Here is a 20,852-nt window from a genome sequence, read left to right as displayed (position 1 = left end):
CACAGGTCCCCAAACACTGTCTTTGTACCTCAGTTCTCTGTCCTGGAGAGGGCCGCTGGCAGAGTAGCTGACCTGGGGAATCTCTGTGTGTCCAGTCATTGTCTGGCCTGGGGTGTGTGTGGGGACTGAGCAGCAGATGAGGGGCTCACTGCCTTATGCTGAGAGGAGGGGACCATCACTGGATCAGGAGCCAGGGAGAGGATTACTGTCTCAGTACCTTGGAGCATCCTGAGTGGCAGGGTGCTAGAGCCTGTTCTGGGGCCCCCTCACCCATCTTGGAGCAGCAGGGCTCCCGGGAAGACTGGTCTTCACATCGTCTGTCTGTCTGTCTGTCCAGTTCATCCTCAATGTGCGCCTGGACTACCGTATCTCTTACCTGCTGTCGGTCTTCAAGAAGGAGTTTGTGGAGGTGTTTCCCATGCAGGACAGTGGGGCTGACGGCACGGCACCCGCCTTCGACTCCACCAGTGAGCCTTGCTTCCTGCCGCCTCCCGCTGTCTCCTGCCACTGCCGCTGTCTGCAGCTCCCCAGCCCATCCTTTCCCCTCCCCAAATGCATCTGTCCCTCACTGTGCCTCAGTGAGGAGCGGGGGGGGGGGGGACCCTTCCCAAGTGGGGAAGCCACAGTGAGGAGCAGGGGAGGGACCCTTCCTGAGTAGGGAAGCCAGGACTTGACTAGGGTCCTGGTCATATCCCACCAGGAGCTGGCCAGAGCCTGGGCTTCCTTGGGCTGCTAAAGCGTCCTGCCCTATGCTCTCAGTCTGGAAGCTCTGTGCTCTCACAAAGCGGGGGACAAGCAGAGAGACAGCGGGAGCATCTGGGCTGGTCTGGACCTCCCCACACCTGAGTTTCTCACTATCCCACATCTGTCACTCTTCCTACAGCTGCCAACATGAATCTGGACCGCATCGGGGAGCAGGCAGAGGCCATGTTTGGAGTAGGGTGAGGCTGGGGTTGAGGTGGGCTCAGGTTCAGGGTTGGGGGCAGGTTGTCTACATAAGACTTAATGTTACCCCCTATTTGGACAACCTGGGTTTCCTGAGACTGAGGGCTGGGCATTCCCTCCACTGTGTCCCCCAGAAGACCCTTGCCTGCTACAGGCTCTGACCCTCCCTGACTTTCCCATCCCTTATGTTATAGATGGCATAGGGTAAATCCAGTTCCTAGTCATTCTGGTAGCTTCCCCACCTTCGTTCAGGGCAGCCGTGCCTCTGTGTTCAGCAGAGCTCACGGCAGGGTGAGATGGGGGTGTTGCAGCATGGTGCTTCCCACCCCACCCCTCAGTGCTGGAGTGCATGAGTCATTCAGAACCTCCGCCGCTGGGCGCCAGCCTTCCTCAGCGTCTCCCGCACTCAGTGGATCTCCTCTCTGAACTCCACTGTCTTCATCAGATAGGTGCTGGGAATTCAGTTCAGTGGGTAGAGTGCTTATCCAGCATCCCTAAGTCCTGGGTTCAATCCCCCAAACCGCATAAGCCAGGTGTGGCATTGCACACCTGTAACCCCAGCACTCAGGAGGTGGAGGCAGATGGATCAGAAGCCCAAGGGGACCTTTCCCTGCAGAGTGAGTTTGAGGCCAGCCTGGGCTACATGAGATCCTGTCTCAAAAAATAAACTGGAACACATTAGTAATAGTACAGCTAGATTCATAAAATAAAGCTCATAAATTTACAAGGAAAAATGCCTTGAAACAGTTATCAAAATGCTGAAGAAAATGAATCGGAAGTAGCAGCTACGTACGTACGTACGTGGCTCTTTATTAGCTCATTAAGTAGCAGCTGCACGGGTGGGTGTAATTAGCGTGACTCCAGCTCATGGCAATTCACAATTGTCATTAACAACTCTGAGGTGATGCAGAAATATCTGGTTTTTACTGGTAGCAATCCCCCAGGCTCAGCTGGTGTCCTCTGTGGTGGTGAGGGGGAGGCTGTAGATCTCACACAAAAGGTTTCTGCAATCCAGATCTGGGCTGGGGGCCCAGGAGACACGCGGATCCCTTGGTGGGGGGCAGTGATTCTATGCGCACGGGCGGGGAAAGTCAGCTGCGGTGGACAAGTGGCATCCAGGATGTGGTTCTGCTGCAGTGGCAGAGCACATCCATGCCCTCAGTCACTGGCTCCCTCCCACTCCTGCCCACCCGTGCTGGCAGGAAGACCAGCAGCATGCTAGAAGTGGACGATGAAGGTGGCCGCATGTTCCTGCGTGTGCTGCTGCATCTGACCATGCACGACTATGCGCCTCTCGTCTCCGGAGCCCTGCAGCTGCTCTTCAAGCATTTCAGCCAGCGCCAGGAGGCCATGCATACCTTCAAGCAGGTGAGGGGCCACAGGGATCGAGTTGCTCATGACTTCATGGGGGCAGTGGGCTCACCTAAGGACTTTTTAGCCTTGCTCAAATCCTGCAGGGAAGAATCCAGCCTCAGCCACCTTTGGCACCTCCCGGCCCAACTCATTTCTAGGCACACCATCCCTACCAAGTCTGGCTTGCAGGCTTCCCTCACTGAGCTGCCTGGTGTCTGACTGTGGCATCATGTCCCCTTGACAGCCTCCCGTGAGATGCCTGCTGATCAGGACAGGCATTTAGCAAGTGCTCATGAACTGCCCCTTGGCACCAGCTCGCATTCAATTCTCCAGAATTCTCCCAGAATTCCCCCAACTCCCTCAGTAACGTGATGCTTCCTCAGCCCTGCATGAGAAAAGAACATGGCCCAGTGCACCCTCCCAGCCCCACATAAGAGGCCATGAGGCTCGGGCCCAGCGAGAGGGAGGAGGAACCGGTGCGGGTCCCCGGTCCTTAGAGTTTGGGTCTCTCCACTCAGGGTTCAGTGACCCAACAGCGCTTCTCCCTGCCTGTTCAGCATCTGAGTGGCCCAGTGACAGGTCACAGTGGTGTGTGACCCGAATCCCAGTAACCACATCCAGTCCATGTGCTGGCACAGGGTGGGGAGTGCGGGCTTCCTGGAGGAGGGGCTGTAACAGGTGGAGGTTGGATGTGACCACATAGGGCGGGGTCCTTGTCTAGGGAGGGCACTGTAGCTCCCTGCATGACAGCAGACGTGGGGACATGTGCCCCACGAGCCTGGTTACACCCTCCCTGTGCAGGTCCAGCTGCTGATCTCGGCCCAGGATGTGGAGAACTATAAGGTGATCAAGTCAGAGCTGGACCGGCTGCGGACGATGGTGGAGAAGTCAGAGCTGTGGGTGGACAAGAAGGGCAGCGGCAAGGGCGAGGAGGGGGAGGCGGGCGCCACCAAGGACAAGAAGGAGGTGAGCTGGCTTCTGGGGGCCAAACAGGGTGCGCCAAAGTGATGGGACCCGGATGACTCTGTCTTCTGTGTCCTCAGCGGCCCTCGGATGAGGAGGGATTTCTGCAGCCTCACGGGGAGAGGAGCAGTGAGAACTACCAGATTGTCAAGGGCGTGAGTGGCAAGGGTGTGGGTGGGCGGGCGGGCGAGGGGCAGGAAGTGTCCTGCAGCTGGCTCAAACCTGACTCAGAAGGGCCTCCTCCCTCTGGGTCCTGCAGCCAGACATCTCCCAGCTTTCTGGCATGTTCCAAACAGCCCCGCCAAGGCCCTGAGAGTTATTTTAAAGCCGAAGGAATTTAATGAGATTCCACTTCACGGCCGTGTTGCTCTTCCCTTTAGGGGCATGATGGGATTTTAGTGATACGCTGGTTTGCAGGGATGACCTGATTCAGCAGCGGCAGCCCAGAGGCCTTCCCCTCTTCTGTCCCTGCGGCAGACCAGGTGGAGGGGGCACCCTGAGGAGGAGGCGGCAGGCTCTTATCTCCGTGTTTCCCCTGCAGATCCTGGAGAGGCTGAACAAGATGTGCGGGGTCGGGGAGCAGATGAGGAAGAAGCAGCAGAGGCTGCTGAAGAATATGGATGCCCACAAGGTCATGCTGGACTTGCTGCAGATCCCTTATGACAAGGTGACCTGGCGTCCAGCCTGCTCGCTCTGTACCAGCGTACCGTAGCCCTTGGGCCAGCCTCAGCCAAGCCAGCCCCTTGCCAAGCCAGCCTGGGTTGAAGCTCCTCGGTTGCTTCAATGTTTGATACTGCCCCCCCACACACACACCTCTTGCTCTGATTTGGCTTGACGTTATTCTTCCCCATTCCCCCTCTCTCAGTGGTCCTGGGCATCAAACTCAGAGCCTTGCTCATGTAAGGCACACATCCTTCCACTGAGCTACACAGCCCTTGAGTTTGATTAACCACAACCTCAGCCTCCTTCCCCTCCTGCGCTAACCTTGTCTATCAGCTCCATATAGACCAGTGGTTCTCAACCTCTGTGTGGGGGATCAAGGGACTTTTCACAGGGGTGACCTAAGACTATCAGAAAACACATCTACATTGTGATTCATAACAGTAGCAAAATTATAGTTATGAGGTAGAAATAAAAGTAATTTTATGGTGGGGGGATCACCACATGAGGAACTGTGTGAAAGGTCACAGCGCTAGGAAAGGGTCCACGATACCTTGTCTGTCTCTTTCCCTCACTTAGCCTCTATCTTGACCCTCAGCCCCTCACCCTGGCTGACTATTTTTGAGTATTTGTGTGTGTGTGCACATGCTTTGTGTTCATGCTCTGTGGCGTTCAGAAGAGGGTGTCAGGTCCCCTGGAGATGGTTGTGAGCCATTTGGTCTGGGCACTGGGAGTTGAACCTGGGTCCTCTGCAAGAGCAGCCAGTGCCTTGAGCTGATCTTACAAGTCTCTCAGGCTGCACCCTGACTTTAATTAATGTATGTGCACACGTGTGTGTTTGTGTGCACAGCAGACAAGTCTGTTCTCTCCTCCCACCTGTCCATGGGTTCTAGGGGTCAAACCCAGATCACCCAGGCTAGAGAGGCATCCTAGTTAGCTTTCTCCTGCTGTTAACAGAGACCAGGACCCAAAGCATCCTGGGGATAAGGGGGTTTATTGAATCCCAGAGCATACAGGAGACGCATGTTATCTCCCATCATAAAGGAAGTGCGCAGGATCTGAAGCAGAGGCTAGGAAAGGGTGCTGCTTGCTGGCTTTGCTTCCATGACTCGCTCAGCCTGCTTTTTATACAACCCTGGACCATCTGGTTAGGCTGGCACTGCCCAGTGGGCCGGGCCCTCCCATAACAACGGTTACAGCTTGGAACCAGTCCTGGAGCTCACTCTGTAGACCAGGCTGGCCTCGAACTCGGACACTGACTGACCTGCCTCTGCCTCCTGAGTGCTGTAGGATTAAAGGAGTACGCCACACCTGCCATTCCCTATGCTTTTTAACCCTGGTCTAGCGACTTACTGGGTCCTGACCACTGCCAGCCACCCAGGCCTGCCTGTGTGCGTGCGTGCGTGCGTGCGTGCGTGCGTGTCTCCCTGGTGGCCCAGCAGCCTCTCTTTGCACACAGAGTGACAACAAGATGCTGGAGATCCTGCGCTACACACACCAGTTCCTGCAGAAGTTCTGCGCCGGGAACCCTGGCAACCAGGCTCTGCTGCACAAGCACCTGCAGCTCTTCCTCACGCCCGGGGTGAGGCGCGCATGGGCGGGCGCCAGCGCAGGCGCAGGGTCCCCGATGGGCCGCACCCTTCTCTGACGGCCCTCCGCTGCCCCCACAGCTCCTGGAGGCCGAGACCATGCAGCACATTTTCCTCAACAACTACCAGCTGTGCTCGGAGATCAGCGAGCCCGTCCTGCAGCACTTTGTGCACCTGCTGGCCACTCACGGGCGCCACGTGCAGTACCTGGACTTCCTGCACACGGTCATCAAGGCCGAGGGCAAGTACGTGAAGAAGTGCCAGGACATGATCATGACCGAGGTGAGGGCGGCCTGGGCCATGGCGGGCTGGGCGGCGGGTCCCGGGGCCTGGGAGAATTTGGGGAGGGAGAATGGAAGCTAGTAGACCTCGGGACACAACACGCACTTCAGAATCGGTCAGGGCCGGGAGAAGCTGGGCTTCTGGGCCTGGCGCATGGTGGGAACATACAAACATCCGCTCACCCAAAACAGGGAGAGCAGGAGCTGAGCCTTGATCCCAGTCTGGGAGGTCTGTTCCCTGGTAGTATCTCACGGTGGGCTGGGGAGGGCAGGGACAGACAGTGATGTCACATGAGATGCTACAGCTGAAGCATTCTACTTTGGCTGTGGTAACACTGACTGAGGGGGAGGAGAGAGGCGGAACACGCCTCAGTCCAGTGCACATTCTGCAGGCTGAGGGGATTTGGACACTTTCTGGATTTATGGCCAAGGTCTCTGAAGGAAAAGGGCTGGACACATCAGTCAAGGAACCCGAAACTTAGGCAGGAAGCCAGGCAAGATGGCTCCCACCTGTGACCCCAGCACTTAGGAGGCTGATGTGGATCAAGAATTCAGAGTCAGGCTGGAGAGATGGCTCCATAGTTAAGAGCACTGTCTGCTCTCCCAGAGGACCTGGATTCAAGTCCTAGCCCTGGCTCATGACCATCTGTAACTCAGGGTTCAAGGAATGCAACACCCTCTTGTGGCCTCTGTGGGTACTGTACACATGCAGGCAAAACACCCATATGCACAAAATAAGTGAAAGCCAACAATTAAAAAAGAGTTCAGGGTTATTCTCAGCTGCATAGTGATTTCAAAGCTAGCCTGGGTTATATAAACTGTTTCAGAAACCAAAACTTTCAAAATGGGTATCAAGTCATCGCTGGGGTCATGGTCTCCACCTACCCTGACATGCACAGGATAGAGGTGGTGCCTGGGGCTGCTGGGCCAGGGTTCTGACTGGCACCCGCCTCCCATCACAGCTGACCAACGCGGGTGACGACGTGGTAGTGTTCTACAATGACAAGGCCTCCCTGGCCCATCTGCTGGACATGATGAAGGCAGCCCGAGACGGCGTGGAGGACCACAGCCCCCTCATGTACCACATCTCCCTGGTGGACCTGCTGGCCGCCTGTGCCGAGGGCAAGAACGTCTACACAGAGATCAAGTGCACCTCCCTGCTGCCTCTGGAGGACGTGGTGTCTGTGGTGACCCATGAGGACTGCATTACAGAGGTGCGCACTCGGGCTGTGAGGAGGGCAGAGCCGGGAGACGGCTGCGGTGTAGCCACGCTGGGGGACTGGCAGAGGACAGGGATGGTGGGGAAGTCGGCAGGCACTGCTGACACACCTCGCCTGCTGCCCAGGTTAAGATGGCGTACGTGAACTTCGTGAACCACTGCTACGTGGACACAGAGGTGGAGATGAAGGAGATCTACACCAGCAACCACATCTGGACGCTCTTCGAGAACTTCACCCTGGACATGGCTCTGGTCTGTTCCGGGGGCCAGGGCTGGGCTTCTGGGTGGAGGGATGACCCGTACATAGCTCTATCTCCCCGTATGACTCTCCTTCGTAGGTCTGCAACAAACGGGAGAAGCGTCTGGCGGACCCCACCCTAGAGAAGTACGTGCTCACCGTGGTCCTGGACACCATCAGCGCCTTCTTCAGCTCCCCGTTTTCAGAGAACAGCACGTCGCTGCAGGTGAGCAGCCCCCGTCAAACATGGCCACTCTCATGGCTCTCCTGAACACAAGAAGATGCAGCAAAATACAGTATATCAGTCATCTTCCGTGTAACAAACGCCCCAGATGTGGGTCAGGATAGACAGTGGGAACGGTACAAAGTAACCGACTAGGAACAATTTAAGGAATGGGGGCAGTGCTGGCTGTTTGAGGGGTACAGTCCATCCTGGCAGCAGGAGCAGGGGTGACTGGTCACACTTCATCCACAGTCACACAGGAAGCAAAGGGCAGTGAATACCGGCACTCAGCTTACCCTCTCCTTTTTATTCACGCTGGGGTTCTACCCCATGGGTGGGTGCAGCGTATGTGTGGGATAGGTCTTCCATCTTTCTGGAAACCCCATGGACACACTCCACACTGACTTAGGGAGGTCCCGTGCGATTGACAAGATTAACACAGGAATCCCTCAGTCAGGCTGCCGGGAGTGCAGGGCCTGGGTGTGAGGTGCATGTGGGTGCTGGGCAGGAGGCAGCCCCATGTCTCACCGGCGTCACCGTGCAGGGGCTGACCTGGGTCACAGAGAGCCACGGCAGGGTCCCAGGTCTCCTTGAGGAAGTCTCCGAGGCGCTGCCTAAATTATAAACCCAGAGGATGGAGAAGAACCCAGTGGAAGTGGCAACCATGGGTTCAAGACCAGCAATAGCACCAGGCTAGCTCTGAGAGGAGTAAATAGAAGGTTAGGGACACCAGGCAGTGGTGGCGCACACCTTTAATCCCAGCACTTGGGAGGGAGAGGCAGGTGGGTCTTGAGTTCAAGGCCAGCCTGTCTCAAAAAGAAGATAAAAGGTATGTGTTCCCCCAGAGCCTCAGACTAGTTGTAGAATGGGATAAAGTAGAATTTAAAATGGACCTTTGGCGGGAGGCAGAGGCAGGCGGATCTCTGTGAGTTCGAGACCAGCCTGGTCTACAAGAGCTAGTTCCAGGACAGGCTCCAAAACCACAGAGAAACCCTGTCTCGAAAAATCAAAAAATAAATAAATAAATAAAATGGACCTTTGGAATGCATCAGCATTATTATTGTGTGTGCGTGTGCGTGCATGCTGGATAAGGGGTGAGCATATAGCAGTCAGGACACAATGCTGTGGAGTCAGGTCATTTTTTTATCCTTACCTATGCTCTAGAAATCAAATTGAGGTTACCAGGCTTGCACGACACACACCTTTTTACCTATTAAGCTATATCACCAGCCCAGAGTCTGTCTTTTCTTTAATTATTTTTTTTGTTTGGTTTATAATTGTACTTTGTATTTTGGGACTGGGTCAACCAACTCACAGATCTGCCTGCCTCTGCCTCCTGAGAACAGGGTCTAAAGGTGTGTGCCACCATGTTCAGTCTTTGTGTGTGTGTGTGTATGTGTGTGGCTGTGGGAGTTCTCACGTGGCGGCCCTGTACGGTCAGGGAGGTTGTTCAGTGCTAAATGAATTGGTGGCTTTCTGTCTAGACCAAAGGCATATGGTGGTAGTGAGGGTGCCCGTGCCCCACCTTGGGTGGCTGAGCTGCCTCCGGTTCTGTTCTCCTGCAGACACACCAAACAATTGTGGTGCAGTTGCTGCAATCCACCACACGGCTGCTGGAGTGTCCGTGGCTGCAGCAGCAACACAAAGGCTCCGTGGAGGCCTGTGTCCGCACCCTCGCCATGGTGGGTGAGTACCCATGCCGGACCTTTCCCAGTGCGCCCTGCTGGGGATGCCAACCCCATAGCTACCACCTTATCCCTGCGTGTGAACGTCACCCAGGGCAGTCGCGGCCAGCTGGAGTTGCTCTTGTTTTCTTTTGCTGATGTGTTTACAAGTGATCCAGGCAAGAAGTGGTGCTGGGTCTCCTGTGTGTTGGGGGGCACAGGCGACACTCATGCCTGCCTGCCTCTTCCTTGCCCCCTGTGTGGCAGCCTGAGCCTGGCCCAGCTGTCCATACCATCCTGTCCTCCAGCTCTGCCCTTTCTTGTAGCCAAGAGCCGGGCCATCTTATTGCCCATGGATCTGGATGCCCACATGAGTGCCCTGCTCAGCAGTGGGGGCAGCTGTGCAGCCGCAGCCCAACGCAGTGCTGCCAACTACAAGACGGCCACGAGGACCTTCCCTCGCGTTATCCCCACCGCCAACCAGTGGGACTACAAGAACATCATCGAGAAGCTGCAGGTGGGTGTGGCTGCCTGGGCCCCTAGGCTGGGCCTGCTCTGGGGAGGAGGGGGTTGCTGCCCCTGCCCCTCAGGTGGTGTGTGGTGTGGGGGGGATGGGATTGGTCGCACCTTGGTCATTGGTGACCTTGCCCTCCCTCCCAGGACATCATCACGGCCCTAGAAGAACGGCTGAAGCCGCTGGTGCAGGCTGAGCTCTCGGTGCTGGTGGACATGCTGCACTGGCCCGAGCTGCTCTTTCTGGAGGGCAGTGAGGCCTACCAGCGCTGCGAGAGTGGGGGCTTCCTGTCCAAGTGAGCAGGGGAGGGCTGTGGTGACCTGGGTCTGGGGCCACCCTGGGGTGGGTGGCCCCTGAAGCCTCCGCCTCTGCTCTAGGCTCATCCGTCATACCAAGGGCCTCATGGAGTCGGAGGAGAAGCTGTGCGTGAAGGTGCTGCGCACGCTACAGCAGATGCTGCAGAAGAAGAGCAAGTTTGGGGACCGGGTGAGTGTCGACAGCACCGGGCTGGAGCGGGGACTCGGGACGCAGGACGCTGCTCACCAAGCACCTCGTCTTGACCTTCCAGGGCAACCAGCTGCGGAAGATGCTGTTGCAGAATTACCTTCAGAATCGGAAGTCCAGCTCCCGGGGCGAGCTCCCTGACCCCACAGGCTCTGGTCAGTGTCATGGACCAGCCCCGCCCTGCCCTGCGTGGTTGGCTCCTGCCTCCAACCACTGTCTCTCATACGAGCGTCTCCCCAAGGCCCAGACCAGGACTGGTCAGCCATCGCAGCCACCCAGTGCCGCCTGGACAAGGAGGGGGCCACCAAGTTGGTCTGCGATCTCATCACCAGCACAAAGAATGAGAAGATTTTCCAGGAGAGCATCGGCCTGGCCATCCGCCTGCTGGACGGAGGCAACACTGAGATCCAGGTGCGGGGCTAAAGCGGAGAGGCCTCCTCTATGGCAGTGCTGAGGCTGCAGGCCTGGGTGCTGGGGACAAACAGTGGTGGGCTCCACCTTCTGAATCTACCCAGGCCTGCCTTCTACCGACTCTGTCCTGTCCCACTAGGGCCACCACTCTGGCATCTCGGTGTCTGCTCAGGCTCGTCCTTGCCTCCTCTCCTCCACCCTCCTCAGCTTTGGAGCCCAGGCCTGATTATTCCAAAGCCCCAACTCCTCTGACCCCATTCATTCATTCACTCACTCAGTCCGTCATTCACACTTGCCTCTTCAGCACTCAGCAGCAAACATGTCACGGACAGTGGGCAGCAGGACCTGAGACAGCAGACATGGAGTGCGGGACACAGGGCTGGGCTAGAGGGAGCCATAGGCTGGGCCCAGTGGGCAGGGGATCCCAGGTTCAGGGCTTGCCTGGACTCCAGAGCAACTTCACGGCAGCCTGGGTACTGACACTCAAGCTTGTCCTTAGAATAAAGAAACAATAGGCGGCCGTGCATGCCACCCAGCGGTCAGTCGGGAGGCAGAGGCAGGCGAGATCTCTCTGAGCTGGAGGCCAGCCTGGTCTGTATGGCAGGTTCCAAACAGCCAGGGCTATGCTGACAGACTTTTGTCTCAAAAGAAAAAAATTAAAAAATAAGCCACAGAGCTGGTGATCTAGCGCACTGGTAACCTAGGTTTCATCCTTAGCACAAGGGGAAACCAACAAACAGTGACGGGCAAGCCTAGGGGACAGAGGCACAGACCTGGGAAGAATGTGCGGGGCTGGAGGAGGGAAGGCCTGGGGCCTTACAGGCTCTCCCATGGCCTCGTGGCCCTGAGTGGCTGAGGCTTTTCCTCCGAGGGAGATGGAGCCACTGAAGGCTGTGAATGCACTGGAAGGACAGGACTCGGACCTCCAAGGGCTCCCTCTCGCTGCAATGCGGGGCAGCTCCTGGAGGCAGTGGCCAGCAGGGGTTGGGCAGAAGGCAGCCCACAGTGTTCCCTCCTCAGCACTGTGGTCATGGCAGGTTGGCCTCCCCTATTAACTGCTGGGGTCCCAAGTCCATCCCTAGCTTCTGTCTCAGGGTACACGTGCCTCCCAGACTTCCTCTGCGTTGAGTGATGGTTGCTCCCAAATTCAGTAAGTAGCCAGGGAGGACCTTGAGTTCCTGATCCTCCTGCTGCCACCGCCTAGGTTAGGATTACATCAGCCACCACTCGGTTTCAGGTTAGGGTTGTGAGGCTCACCATGGCCACCCAGAGCTGGCCACAGTGCTGAGGCTGCTTGACACCTCCCTTCCGTCTCCAGAAATCTTTCTACAACCTGATGACAAGTGACAAGAAGTCGGAGCGCTTCTTCAAGGTGCTGCATGACCGCATGAAGCGAGCCCAGCAGGAGACCAAGTCCACAGTTGCTGTCAACATGAGTGACCTTGGCAGCCAGTCTCGCGAGGACCGTGAGCCAGCAGACCCCACCACCAAAGGTGAGCTCCAGGCAGACCTGGTATGGGGGACCCAGGACAAGACCTTAGGGTCCAGGGGTCTCACTGACAGGGAGAGGCTTCCAGTAGCTGCAGCCTTATCAAGCCTTGCCCCCCAGGCCGCGTGGCATCCTTCTCCATGCCTAGTTCCTCCCGCTATTCATTGGGCCCCAGCTTGCACCGGGGGCACGAGATGGGTGAGCGCGTGCAGAGCAACGAGATGGGCACCGCCGTGCTCATCATGCGGCCCATCCTGCGCTTCCTGCAGCTGCTGTGTGAGAATCACAACCGTGACCTCCAGGTGAGTGTCCCGCCTGCGCCTGCCTGTCCCCCACTCCAGTCAGCCAACATCCCTGGCAAAGCCGCTGGCACTGATGTCCTCCTGGTGGGTATGACTGCCGTGCCACGCCCACCCTGCCTGTGCTCCACAGAACTTCCTGCGCTGTCAGAACAACAAGACCAACTACAACCTGGTGTGCGAGACCCTCCAGTTCCTGGACATCATGTGTGGCAGCACCACGGGAGGGCTGGGGCTGCTGGGGCTCTACATCAACGAGGACAACGTGGGCCTGGTCATCCAGACCTTGGAGACCCTCACCGAGTACTGCCAGGGCCCATGTCATGAGAACCAGGTGAGCAGCCTCATGGTGGCAGTGGTGCTTGTGAAAGAGCTGAGTGAGGGGGCAGGGGTGCAGGGCCACCCGACTCTGATGCGTCTCCCACCGCCTCCCCCTCCGTCAGACCTGCATTGTGACTCATGAATCCAATGGCATCGACATCATCACAGCTCTGATTCTCAATGACATCAGCCCACTTTGCAAGTACCGCATGGATCTGGTGCTGCAGCTCAAGGTGGGGCCGGGTGGTGTGCTCCTGCGAGTGACATGGTGCTTAGCAGATGTGCTAGAGTGTGCTGCATGGGCGGGCTCTTCTGTGCGTGTGCAGGTGGCACTGGCTACACAGGAATACATGTGTGAACAGACCTCATAGTCATCTTGGGTTCCCCTGAGGACTTTCTGTGTTGGGGGAAGGGGTGTCTGGGAGCTCAAACATGTTTGCCCAGGGCGGGTGAGGCTGGCTGGGGTTGATACACTGGAGACTTCTCAGCATACCAGCGCCTGAGAGCAAAGTGTGAGGAAGTCAAGGGACCATGATGGGGTCCTTAGCCTCGGCTTGCCTCCTGTACCCGCCCAGGATAATGCCTCCAAGCTGCTCCTGGCTCTGATGGAGAGTCGGCATGATAGTGAGAATGCAGAGCGCATCCTCATCAGCCTGCGGCCCCAGGAGCTGGTGAGGACAGGCTGGCAGCAAGAGAGGGTTGCATGGGTGGTACAGGGAATGGGGTCAGCACCCCAAGAGTGGGTATGACAAACAGCAAGTGTTGCTGTTCCCTGCCCCACAGGTAGATGTAATCAAGAAGGCCTACCTGCAGGAAGAGGAGCGGGAGAACTCAGAGGTGAGCCCGCGTGAAGTGGGCCACAACATCTACATCCTAGCACTTCAGGTACCAGGCCCTGCCCCTCCGTGGTCCTGCCCTCTGCAGTAGTGCCCACAGCTGTCCTGTCCTGTCCCCGGCAGCAGTGCTCACAGCTGTCTTGTCCTGCCCTCTGCAGCTTTCCAGGCACAACAAACAGCTGCAGCACCTGCTGAAGCCTGTGAGGCGCATCCAGGAGGAGGAGGCTGAGGGCATCTCTTCCATGGTACGGCAGGTGCCAGGCTGAGAGTCTAGAGGTGGAGCCTGCCTTGGTGGGTTGGATGGATTGGTGTCAGCGAAGGAACAGAGCTGTGTCCTGAGGACAGGAATGCGGGATAAGTTAGGAGCAGGCTGGAGACAGCAAGCTGTGTTCCTCTGACGCCAGCCTAGAGGCTGTGAGTGGGACTTGCAGCTAGACTGGGGTGTGGTGCTGTAACCTTGATGTAGACATGAAAGCAAGATTTTGCATCTGGGGCATGTCTGGAATGTTCTAACAGGACCTCAGGTAGGGCTGAAGAGGGCACTAACTCCCCTATCATGGTTGAGTGGCCTATGTCTGGGCTGGCTGACTGCTCGCCCCTGCAAGCAGCACTCTGGATGGCTGCAGGGCTGACCCAGTGTCCCCACCTCTGCCCCCAGCTCAGTCTCAACAACAAGCAGCTGTCCCAAATGCTCAAGTCCTCGGTGCCTGCCCAGGAGGAGGAAGAAGACCCTCTGGCCTACTATGAGAACCATACCTCGCAAATAGAGGTGAGGCAGAGGACACCGGGTGTGAGCTGGGGGCGGTGAGGGCCTCTGCCCAGTGTGACCAGGTGTCGCCTAACCCATCAGATTGTGCGGCAAGACCGAAGCATGGAGCAGATTGTGTTCCCCGTGCCCGGCATCTGCCAGTTTCTGACAGAGGAGACCAAGCACCGGCTCTTCACCACCACTGAGCAGGATGAGCAGGGCAGCAAAGTGAGCGACTTCTTCGACCAATCCTCTTTCCTGCATAACGAGATGGAGTGGCAGCGCCGGCTTCGCAGTGAGGACCAGGGGGCGCCCCCTCCTCTTCCTGGGGCTCCCCGGGCCCTAACGCCATACTGTCTTCTCAGGCAGAGGGGCTGTCTGGGCCCTGACACCATACTGTCTCTACAGGCATGCCGCTCATCTACTGGTTCTCCCGCCGCATGACACTGTGGGGCAGCATCTCCTTCAACCTGGCTGTGTTCATCAATATCATCATTGCCTTCTTCTACCCCTATGTAGAGGGGGCGTCCACAGGTGAGGCTGCACTGCCCTGTGGGCCCTCTGCATGTCACGGGGTAAGTGTGCTCACGGGACAGATGGGTTGTCCTCCTGGGAGTGGTCTGTGGGTATGTGAGCCAGAGGCAGGGTGCAGCAGGTCTACCAGGCCCTTAGGGGAGGCCCGGGGGCTCCAGGACTCACACTGGGGCCAGCTTATGCCTGCCCACTGCCCCTAGGCGTGCTGGGCTCCCCACTCATCTCGCTGCTCTTCTGGATCCTCATCTGCTTCTCCATCGCCGCGCTATTCACCAAGCGCTACAGTGTCCGCCCCCTCATCGTGGCGCTCATCCTGCGGTCCATCTACTACTTGGGCATTGGGCCCACACTCAACATCCTGGGTGCCCTCAATGTGAGTGCCGTGGGGTCCTCTGGCCACCCTGCTCACCTCTACCATTCTCGGGCCTGCTCTGTGCTTCTCCCACAACTCAGGCTGCCTTGGGCATTAAATGCACTGCCCGCCAATGCACAGAAGGACATCACACTTATGTTTTATTATTCCCCAAGAGGTGGGAAGGACTTTTCCTAAGCCAGCACTGTAAGACTGGGGTCTTCTATGCTCCAGCCTGCTTCACCTGAGCCTCGGTTTCCCGTGTGCCACTTCTGATACTGCACCTCTCACAAGTGGGACCAGCACTTCTCATTCCTCAGAACTAGCCTCTGGGATGGGCTTGGTGGCAGGGCTGAGGATGGGGTGCTGACCGCCGCATCCTGCCCTTTGCATCCAGCTGACCAACAAGATCGTCTTTGTGGTGAGCTTCGTGGGCAACCGTGGCACCTTCATCCGTGGCTACAAGGCCATGGTCATGGACATGGAGTTCTTGTACCACGTAGGCTACATCCTGACCAGCGTCCTGGGCCTCTTTGCCCATGAGCTCTTCTACAGCATCCTGGTGAGCCTGCAGCTGGGCTGGGACGGGGCTCCCAACTCTGGCCTCTCGCAAGCCTCCACCTGTGCCCTGGGCTTGGCCAGACCAGGCATTTGTTCCCCAACCCCTGACCTGAACAGTGTGTAACTCTAAGCAGGTTTCTTCTCTGCCCTGTGCCTCAAGACAGCTCCGCCTCCTAGAATCACAGGGGAAATGAGCAGCTCTGTGAGAAACAGTCCTTCCCTGGTAGTGCAGTACGAGCTGCCATCCTTGTCCTTCCAGAGTGACTGCTGGCCACTCACCTACAACACCACTCACTCTCCCCTGTACTTAGAACCACAGATTCTTCTAGAAACCTCCCAGTTTGCTCCACTAGCAGGGCCTGACTCACTAAGGGACTGTTCCTACAGCTCTTTGACCTCATCTACCGTGAGGAGACGCTGTTTAATGTCATCAAGAGTGTGACTCGCAATGGCCGCTCCATCCTGCTAACTGCCCTTCTGGCCCTCATCCTGGTCTACCTCTTCTCCATCGTTGGGTTCCTCTTCCTCAAGGATGACTTCATTCTGGAGGTGGACCGGCTGCCTGGGAACCACTCCAGAGGTCTTGGGGATTTCCTTTCTGGGGTGGGTGGTGTGTGTGGGTGACAATGGGCATGCACAGGTAACTGTTGGCACCAGACAGGGCATGCCTATTTCTCCAGGCTTCCTGTCCTCTTCCTGTTGGGTTTTGGGATCATCTAGCCTACACCAACCTGCATCCCTAGGCATGCTCTAGTTCACTGCAGTCTGAGGGGTAGGCGGAGCCTTTGAAGCCCTGGTAGACTGGCCATTCATGCAGAATCTGGTGTCTGCAGGGGCCTGGGGTCAGGCCCCCAGAGTCAGAGTTCCTCCCTGGCCTTAGTGTGAGCCAGTAGGTGGGGGTACTTCCCAGAGACATGTCTCAGGACAGACTAGATATGCTAAGATCAGACAGACATTTGTATCTCCTTGTGATCTTGTTCTATCACCTCCAGCCAGCACCCTGGGAATGCCACATGGAGCTGCCACATTTGTGGGCACATGTAGTGGTGACAAGATAGACTGTGTCTCGGAGGTCTCGGTGCCTGAGATCCTAGACGGTAAGGCTGGGACACCTGCAGGATGGGATGGGCCAGAATGGGCAGCCCAGGTCTGAGCATTACTGACCACCCACAGAGGACGAGGAGCTGGACAGCACTGAGCGGGCCTGTGACACTCTGCTCATGTGCATCGTCACTGTCATGAACCATGGACTGCGCAATGGTGGTGGCGTGGGTGATATCCTCCGCAAGCCCTCCAAAGATGTGAGTAACCCTGCCCTGCCCTTGGGCCCCAGCCAGGCAGCAGCTGGGCTCCCTCCTTCCCATACTCAGTTTCTGTGACACTGTCCAGAGTTATCGATTCCCCACCCCAGCCCACTTGGGCTCACCGTGGACAAGGGACACCTTAGCGACCTTGGTCTTGGCTCTGAGGCTTGGGAAGGTGTGAACCAGGCATCAGTTTCCGCCTTCCTCAGACCACAGGGCGGGCAGGGTGGGGCAGGACACTGAGTCAGCTGTGAGGAGTCTCAGGACTTGGACACAGGGCTGCTGGCTGCCTAGGCCAACTCCCAGTTGTTTGGGAGAAGTCTCTGGAATGTGTGAGGCTCGGCATTTTGAAGGCTGACATTCCCTTTAACCAAGTTAAAGGCAGGAACAAACCCCATTTGTAGGACAAACCGCCACACACAGCAGCCCTTCCCAAATGTCCGCGCAGGGCCTCCTTCTATTGACAGATGACGTCACTGCCATCCTTAAGCTCCCACACACTTTTCTCTTGGGGCTTGTCCTCATGGTGCCCCTCGCTGTGCAGGAGTCCCTCTTCCCAGCCCGGGTGGTATACGACCTCCTGTTCTTCTTCATTGTCATCATCATCGTGTTGAACCTCATCTTTGGGGTCATCATCGACACCTTCGCTGACCTCCGCAGCGAGAAGCAGAAGAAAGAGGAGATCCTCAAGACCACGTGCTTCATCTGTGGTGAGGCCCCTTCATCTCCTGCCTGCTTCATGCTGCACTGCTGGAGGCTTGGACGCCCTGGCCACCCCAGTTCCACCCTTGCCAAGGCTCCCGTACGGGTGGATGGCTGCTGGCCCATCCCAGGATGGGGGGAGCAGAGCCAGCTGTGCTAGGACGTGGGAAACCACTGCTTCAACTCCTTGGGCCTCCACAAGAGGAACCTGAGGCCACTGTGGTCTTAGGCTTCTGGTTTCAGTCCACTGCTCCTTCCAAACCCAGCAACCAGTGCCCAAAGAGTAGGGGTCACCTGCAGGGCGGACTCTTGTAGCCATTGGGCTCAAGCAGCTGCTCTGCAGGAGGGATGGCATCTCCATGGCCGAGCAGTGGGAGCTTTAATAGGGTGAGCTGTGGGAAGCCGTCACCACAGTGACTTCATTTCCTCCCTGTGCCCTAGGTCTGGAGAGGGACAAGTTTGACAACAAGACCGTGTCCTTCGAGGAGCACATCAAGCTGGAACACAACATGTGGAACTACCTGTACTTCATCGTGCTGGTCCGCGTCAAGAACAAGACCGACTACACGGGCCCCGAGAGCTACGTGGCCCAGATGATCAAGGTGAGTGTCCACGCCACCTCAGGCCTGGCTTTGCAGCTTCACAACCTGGGAGGAGATGCGACATCTGCTGGCCTCTGCCTGAGTGAGGGTTGACAGCTGCTAACGCTTGTTGGGCCAAAAAGGGAGTGAGACACAGCTGGGGCCAGCCCTTGGCTATGCACGACCTTGCTCACAGCCAGCTGCCACGGGATTCACTCTGCTGGTGGGAGGCGAAACAGAACACATAGAGCACCCGTCAGCCCAGGAGGAGCCTGCTCTACAGCAGTGCAGAGCCGTGTGGAGCGGGGAAGACCCCCACTAAGGGATGCTGACCCCCACAGGGGCTCTTAGAAGGCACAGTGAGGGAGAATGGCTTCCGAAAGCCAGCATTGTCCCAATCTGAGAGAGAGCCTAGAGAAGTTTAAAGGTACGAGGCTTAGAGGAATTAAATATAATCCTTCCAATTTCCAGTCATGGCATCAGTGAAGTTTTGTCTCAAGGGGTTTATCTGTTGGTCTGAGAATTCACAGCTTGTGATAGGGAACTAATGCCTCTTTCCTGGGAAACATGGCTTTCCTTCCTCGGCATGTGTGCTGGGCCTGGCTCACATAGCTCTATCTTCCTTGCATGGGGTATGCACACAGTTGCCGTCTGTGTAGCTCTGTCTTCCTTGCATGAGGAAGCGATCTGGATCTTGGCCTCCCTGCGCCCTGGCTGTGGCAGGAGTGGGCAGATACCAGCACACGGCACTAGTGGACAGGGCCACGTCACGAAAGGCAGCCTGCTGTGGCGGTGGAAGCCCACCTCTGGCTTCCTCCTGTCTGCTGGACCTGGAAGTCCCAGGCCAGTTCCAATTTACCCATGACATACTCCCTGCGAGGCACCTGGTTAAGGGTGTGGCTTTCCCTGTGCAGCGCCTCACTGGTCTTGACCCCAGCACTTTGTTCCAGAACAAGAACTTGGACTGGTTCCCACGGATGCGCGCAATGTCCCTGGTGAGCAGCGAGGGCGAGGGTGAGCAGAATGAGATCCGAATCCTGCAGGAGAAACTTGGCTCCACCATGAAGCTGGTGTCCCACCTCACCGCCCAGCTCAATGAGCTCAAGGAGCAGGTGAGTTCCCGACCTCGGGGTCCTAAGCGTCTCCACCTGAGGCCCTTTGTTCAGTGGCCAGGAGGGGCCTGCAAGGGTTCAGTGTGGCAGGAATTGTCTTCCTCTGCACGTAGCCACAGCTGCCTTATAGCTCTTCTAGTAATTTACCAGTTGTGCCCAGTCGAGGGCACCCTGGGGGCTAGGGGTGTCTATCTGAAGGGCAGCTGGGCGCTTAGAGGAAGATGCAGTCTTTCATGATGCCGCGGAGAAGGGAGCTAGGTCACCTGATGAGACTTGTTTACCTCAGATGACAGAGCAGCGGAAACGGAGGCAACGTCTGGGCTTTGTGGATGTGCAGAACTGCATGAGCCGCTGACAAGAGCCACTGAAGCCCCTCAGGAGATCCACCACAAAGAGCACTGCCAGCAGGGGTGCTGCAGAGCCGACAGTCCTGCTCAGAGCCCTTGAAGAGACTCAGTTTACCTTAGTGCCTTAGAGGACACTAGGTCCTCCAGGCTGCTGCGCCTGGAAGCAGTGACCGACACTGCTCAGTGGTCCTCGCAGGGGTTACACGCGGCTGCCTCTCATCTCCAAGCACTACATTGTGGCTGTTCCTGCCTTCCTCCTGCCTCAGGAAGGTGCTAGCCTGCTGTTATTAGCTACTTAGGGCTTTGATACTTAACTTATTCCAGGGGTCATGCCACCCTGTTGTGCCTGTTGGGGACAGGGTGTTGAACTCTTGGCCCTGTCCAAGTCTGATGATTCAGGATGGATGGCTTTATAGGCAAGAGACAAGGACTGGCCGTGTGAAAGTGGTGTTTTGTTTTTCCCTTTTTGGTGTCATGTTTTATAAGTCCTATGTCCTGAGAACTAATGTGTTAATTGCCTTAAATAAATTAATAGAATCCAAGTCCACCAGTGGGACTCCACTTCCTACACAGTTGGTGCCAGAGGCCAATGTGCCCTGGCAGCCTGACCTCCCCTCAGGCTCAGGATCCTAACTGCCACATGTTGTACCCCAATGCCTACCAGATCTCTGGTTACTTGACTGGTTCCCTAGGCTGATCCACTAGGCTGCTGTAGGATGTGAGACCTAACAGGAGCATGAGGTTCAAGCAGTGAAGGTGGCCTGTGTGGCTTGTAGCCCTCCGCAGAACCTACCTGGTGCCAACATGCTGCGCCCAGTTCAAGCGTGGCTACAGCTTTGCTGTCCTACCTGGGCATGCGTATCTCTGAAGGGCTGGAGTGAGAGACCTGGGATGTCTTCTGTAGCAGAGGGCCAGGCAGGATGCCCAGTCTCGACCTCTCACCTGGTGCTGTTACAGTGCCCGTTTCCACACTTAACTGCAGATCCTGGCATCTCCCCAGCTCTACGACACAACAGGAAGCCTGTGAATCCTTACTGGGCTTGCAGAGCTCAGCCTGCGAGGGCCCTATATTCCCTCTGCTCAGGCAGACAGGGCAAGCCTC

General features: G+C 57.0%; 1 protein-coding gene across 1 annotated transcript in view; it reads left to right on the top strand.

Moving 5' to 3' along the window:
- Itpr3 (inositol 1,4,5-trisphosphate receptor type 3) overlaps positions 1–20,391 on the top strand; it is a 69,506-nt gene extending 49,115 nt beyond the window's left edge. The window contains exons 23-58 of the mRNA XM_038342901.1: positions 338–467; positions 884–941; positions 2,148–2,313; positions 3,100–3,264; positions 3,342–3,416; positions 3,803–3,928; positions 5,381–5,503; positions 5,592–5,792; positions 6,754–7,005; positions 7,137–7,262; positions 7,349–7,474; positions 9,037–9,157; positions 9,462–9,652; positions 9,796–9,944; positions 10,027–10,135; positions 10,218–10,308; positions 10,395–10,564; positions 11,883–12,057; positions 12,174–12,355; positions 12,486–12,686; positions 12,796–12,906; positions 13,249–13,344; positions 13,457–13,558; positions 13,668–13,754; positions 14,168–14,278; positions 14,360–14,552; positions 14,666–14,791; positions 14,992–15,164; positions 15,541–15,705; positions 16,092–16,284; positions 16,697–16,801; positions 16,878–17,005; positions 17,553–17,718; positions 18,152–18,312; positions 19,242–19,403; positions 19,690–20,391. Coding sequence (XP_038198829.1) covers positions 338–467; positions 884–941; positions 2,148–2,313; positions 3,100–3,264; positions 3,342–3,416; positions 3,803–3,928; positions 5,381–5,503; positions 5,592–5,792; positions 6,754–7,005; positions 7,137–7,262; positions 7,349–7,474; positions 9,037–9,157; positions 9,462–9,652; positions 9,796–9,944; positions 10,027–10,135; positions 10,218–10,308; positions 10,395–10,564; positions 11,883–12,057; positions 12,174–12,355; positions 12,486–12,686; positions 12,796–12,906; positions 13,249–13,344; positions 13,457–13,558; positions 13,668–13,754; positions 14,168–14,278; positions 14,360–14,552; positions 14,666–14,791; positions 14,992–15,164; positions 15,541–15,705; positions 16,092–16,284; positions 16,697–16,801; positions 16,878–17,005; positions 17,553–17,718; positions 18,152–18,312; positions 19,242–19,403; positions 19,690–19,758 — 5,085 coding nt within the window. The 3' untranslated portion in view covers positions 19,759–20,391. The remainder of the gene's footprint in view (positions 1–337; positions 468–883; positions 942–2,147; positions 2,314–3,099; positions 3,265–3,341; positions 3,417–3,802; positions 3,929–5,380; positions 5,504–5,591; positions 5,793–6,753; positions 7,006–7,136; positions 7,263–7,348; positions 7,475–9,036; positions 9,158–9,461; positions 9,653–9,795; positions 9,945–10,026; positions 10,136–10,217; positions 10,309–10,394; positions 10,565–11,882; positions 12,058–12,173; positions 12,356–12,485; positions 12,687–12,795; positions 12,907–13,248; positions 13,345–13,456; positions 13,559–13,667; positions 13,755–14,167; positions 14,279–14,359; positions 14,553–14,665; positions 14,792–14,991; positions 15,165–15,540; positions 15,706–16,091; positions 16,285–16,696; positions 16,802–16,877; positions 17,006–17,552; positions 17,719–18,151; positions 18,313–19,241; positions 19,404–19,689) is intronic.
- The last annotated feature ends 461 nt before the right edge of the window (positions 20,392–20,852 follow it).

The sequence above is a fragment of the Arvicola amphibius genome, chromosome 9, assembly GCF_903992535.2.
Source record: "Arvicola amphibius chromosome 9, mArvAmp1.2, whole genome shotgun sequence".
In the NCBI taxonomy this organism is placed as follows: Eukaryota; Metazoa; Chordata; class Mammalia; order Rodentia; family Cricetidae; genus Arvicola; species Arvicola amphibius.
Note: the sequence above shows the minus strand (reverse complement) of the source record. Positions and strands in the feature narration are given on the sequence as shown.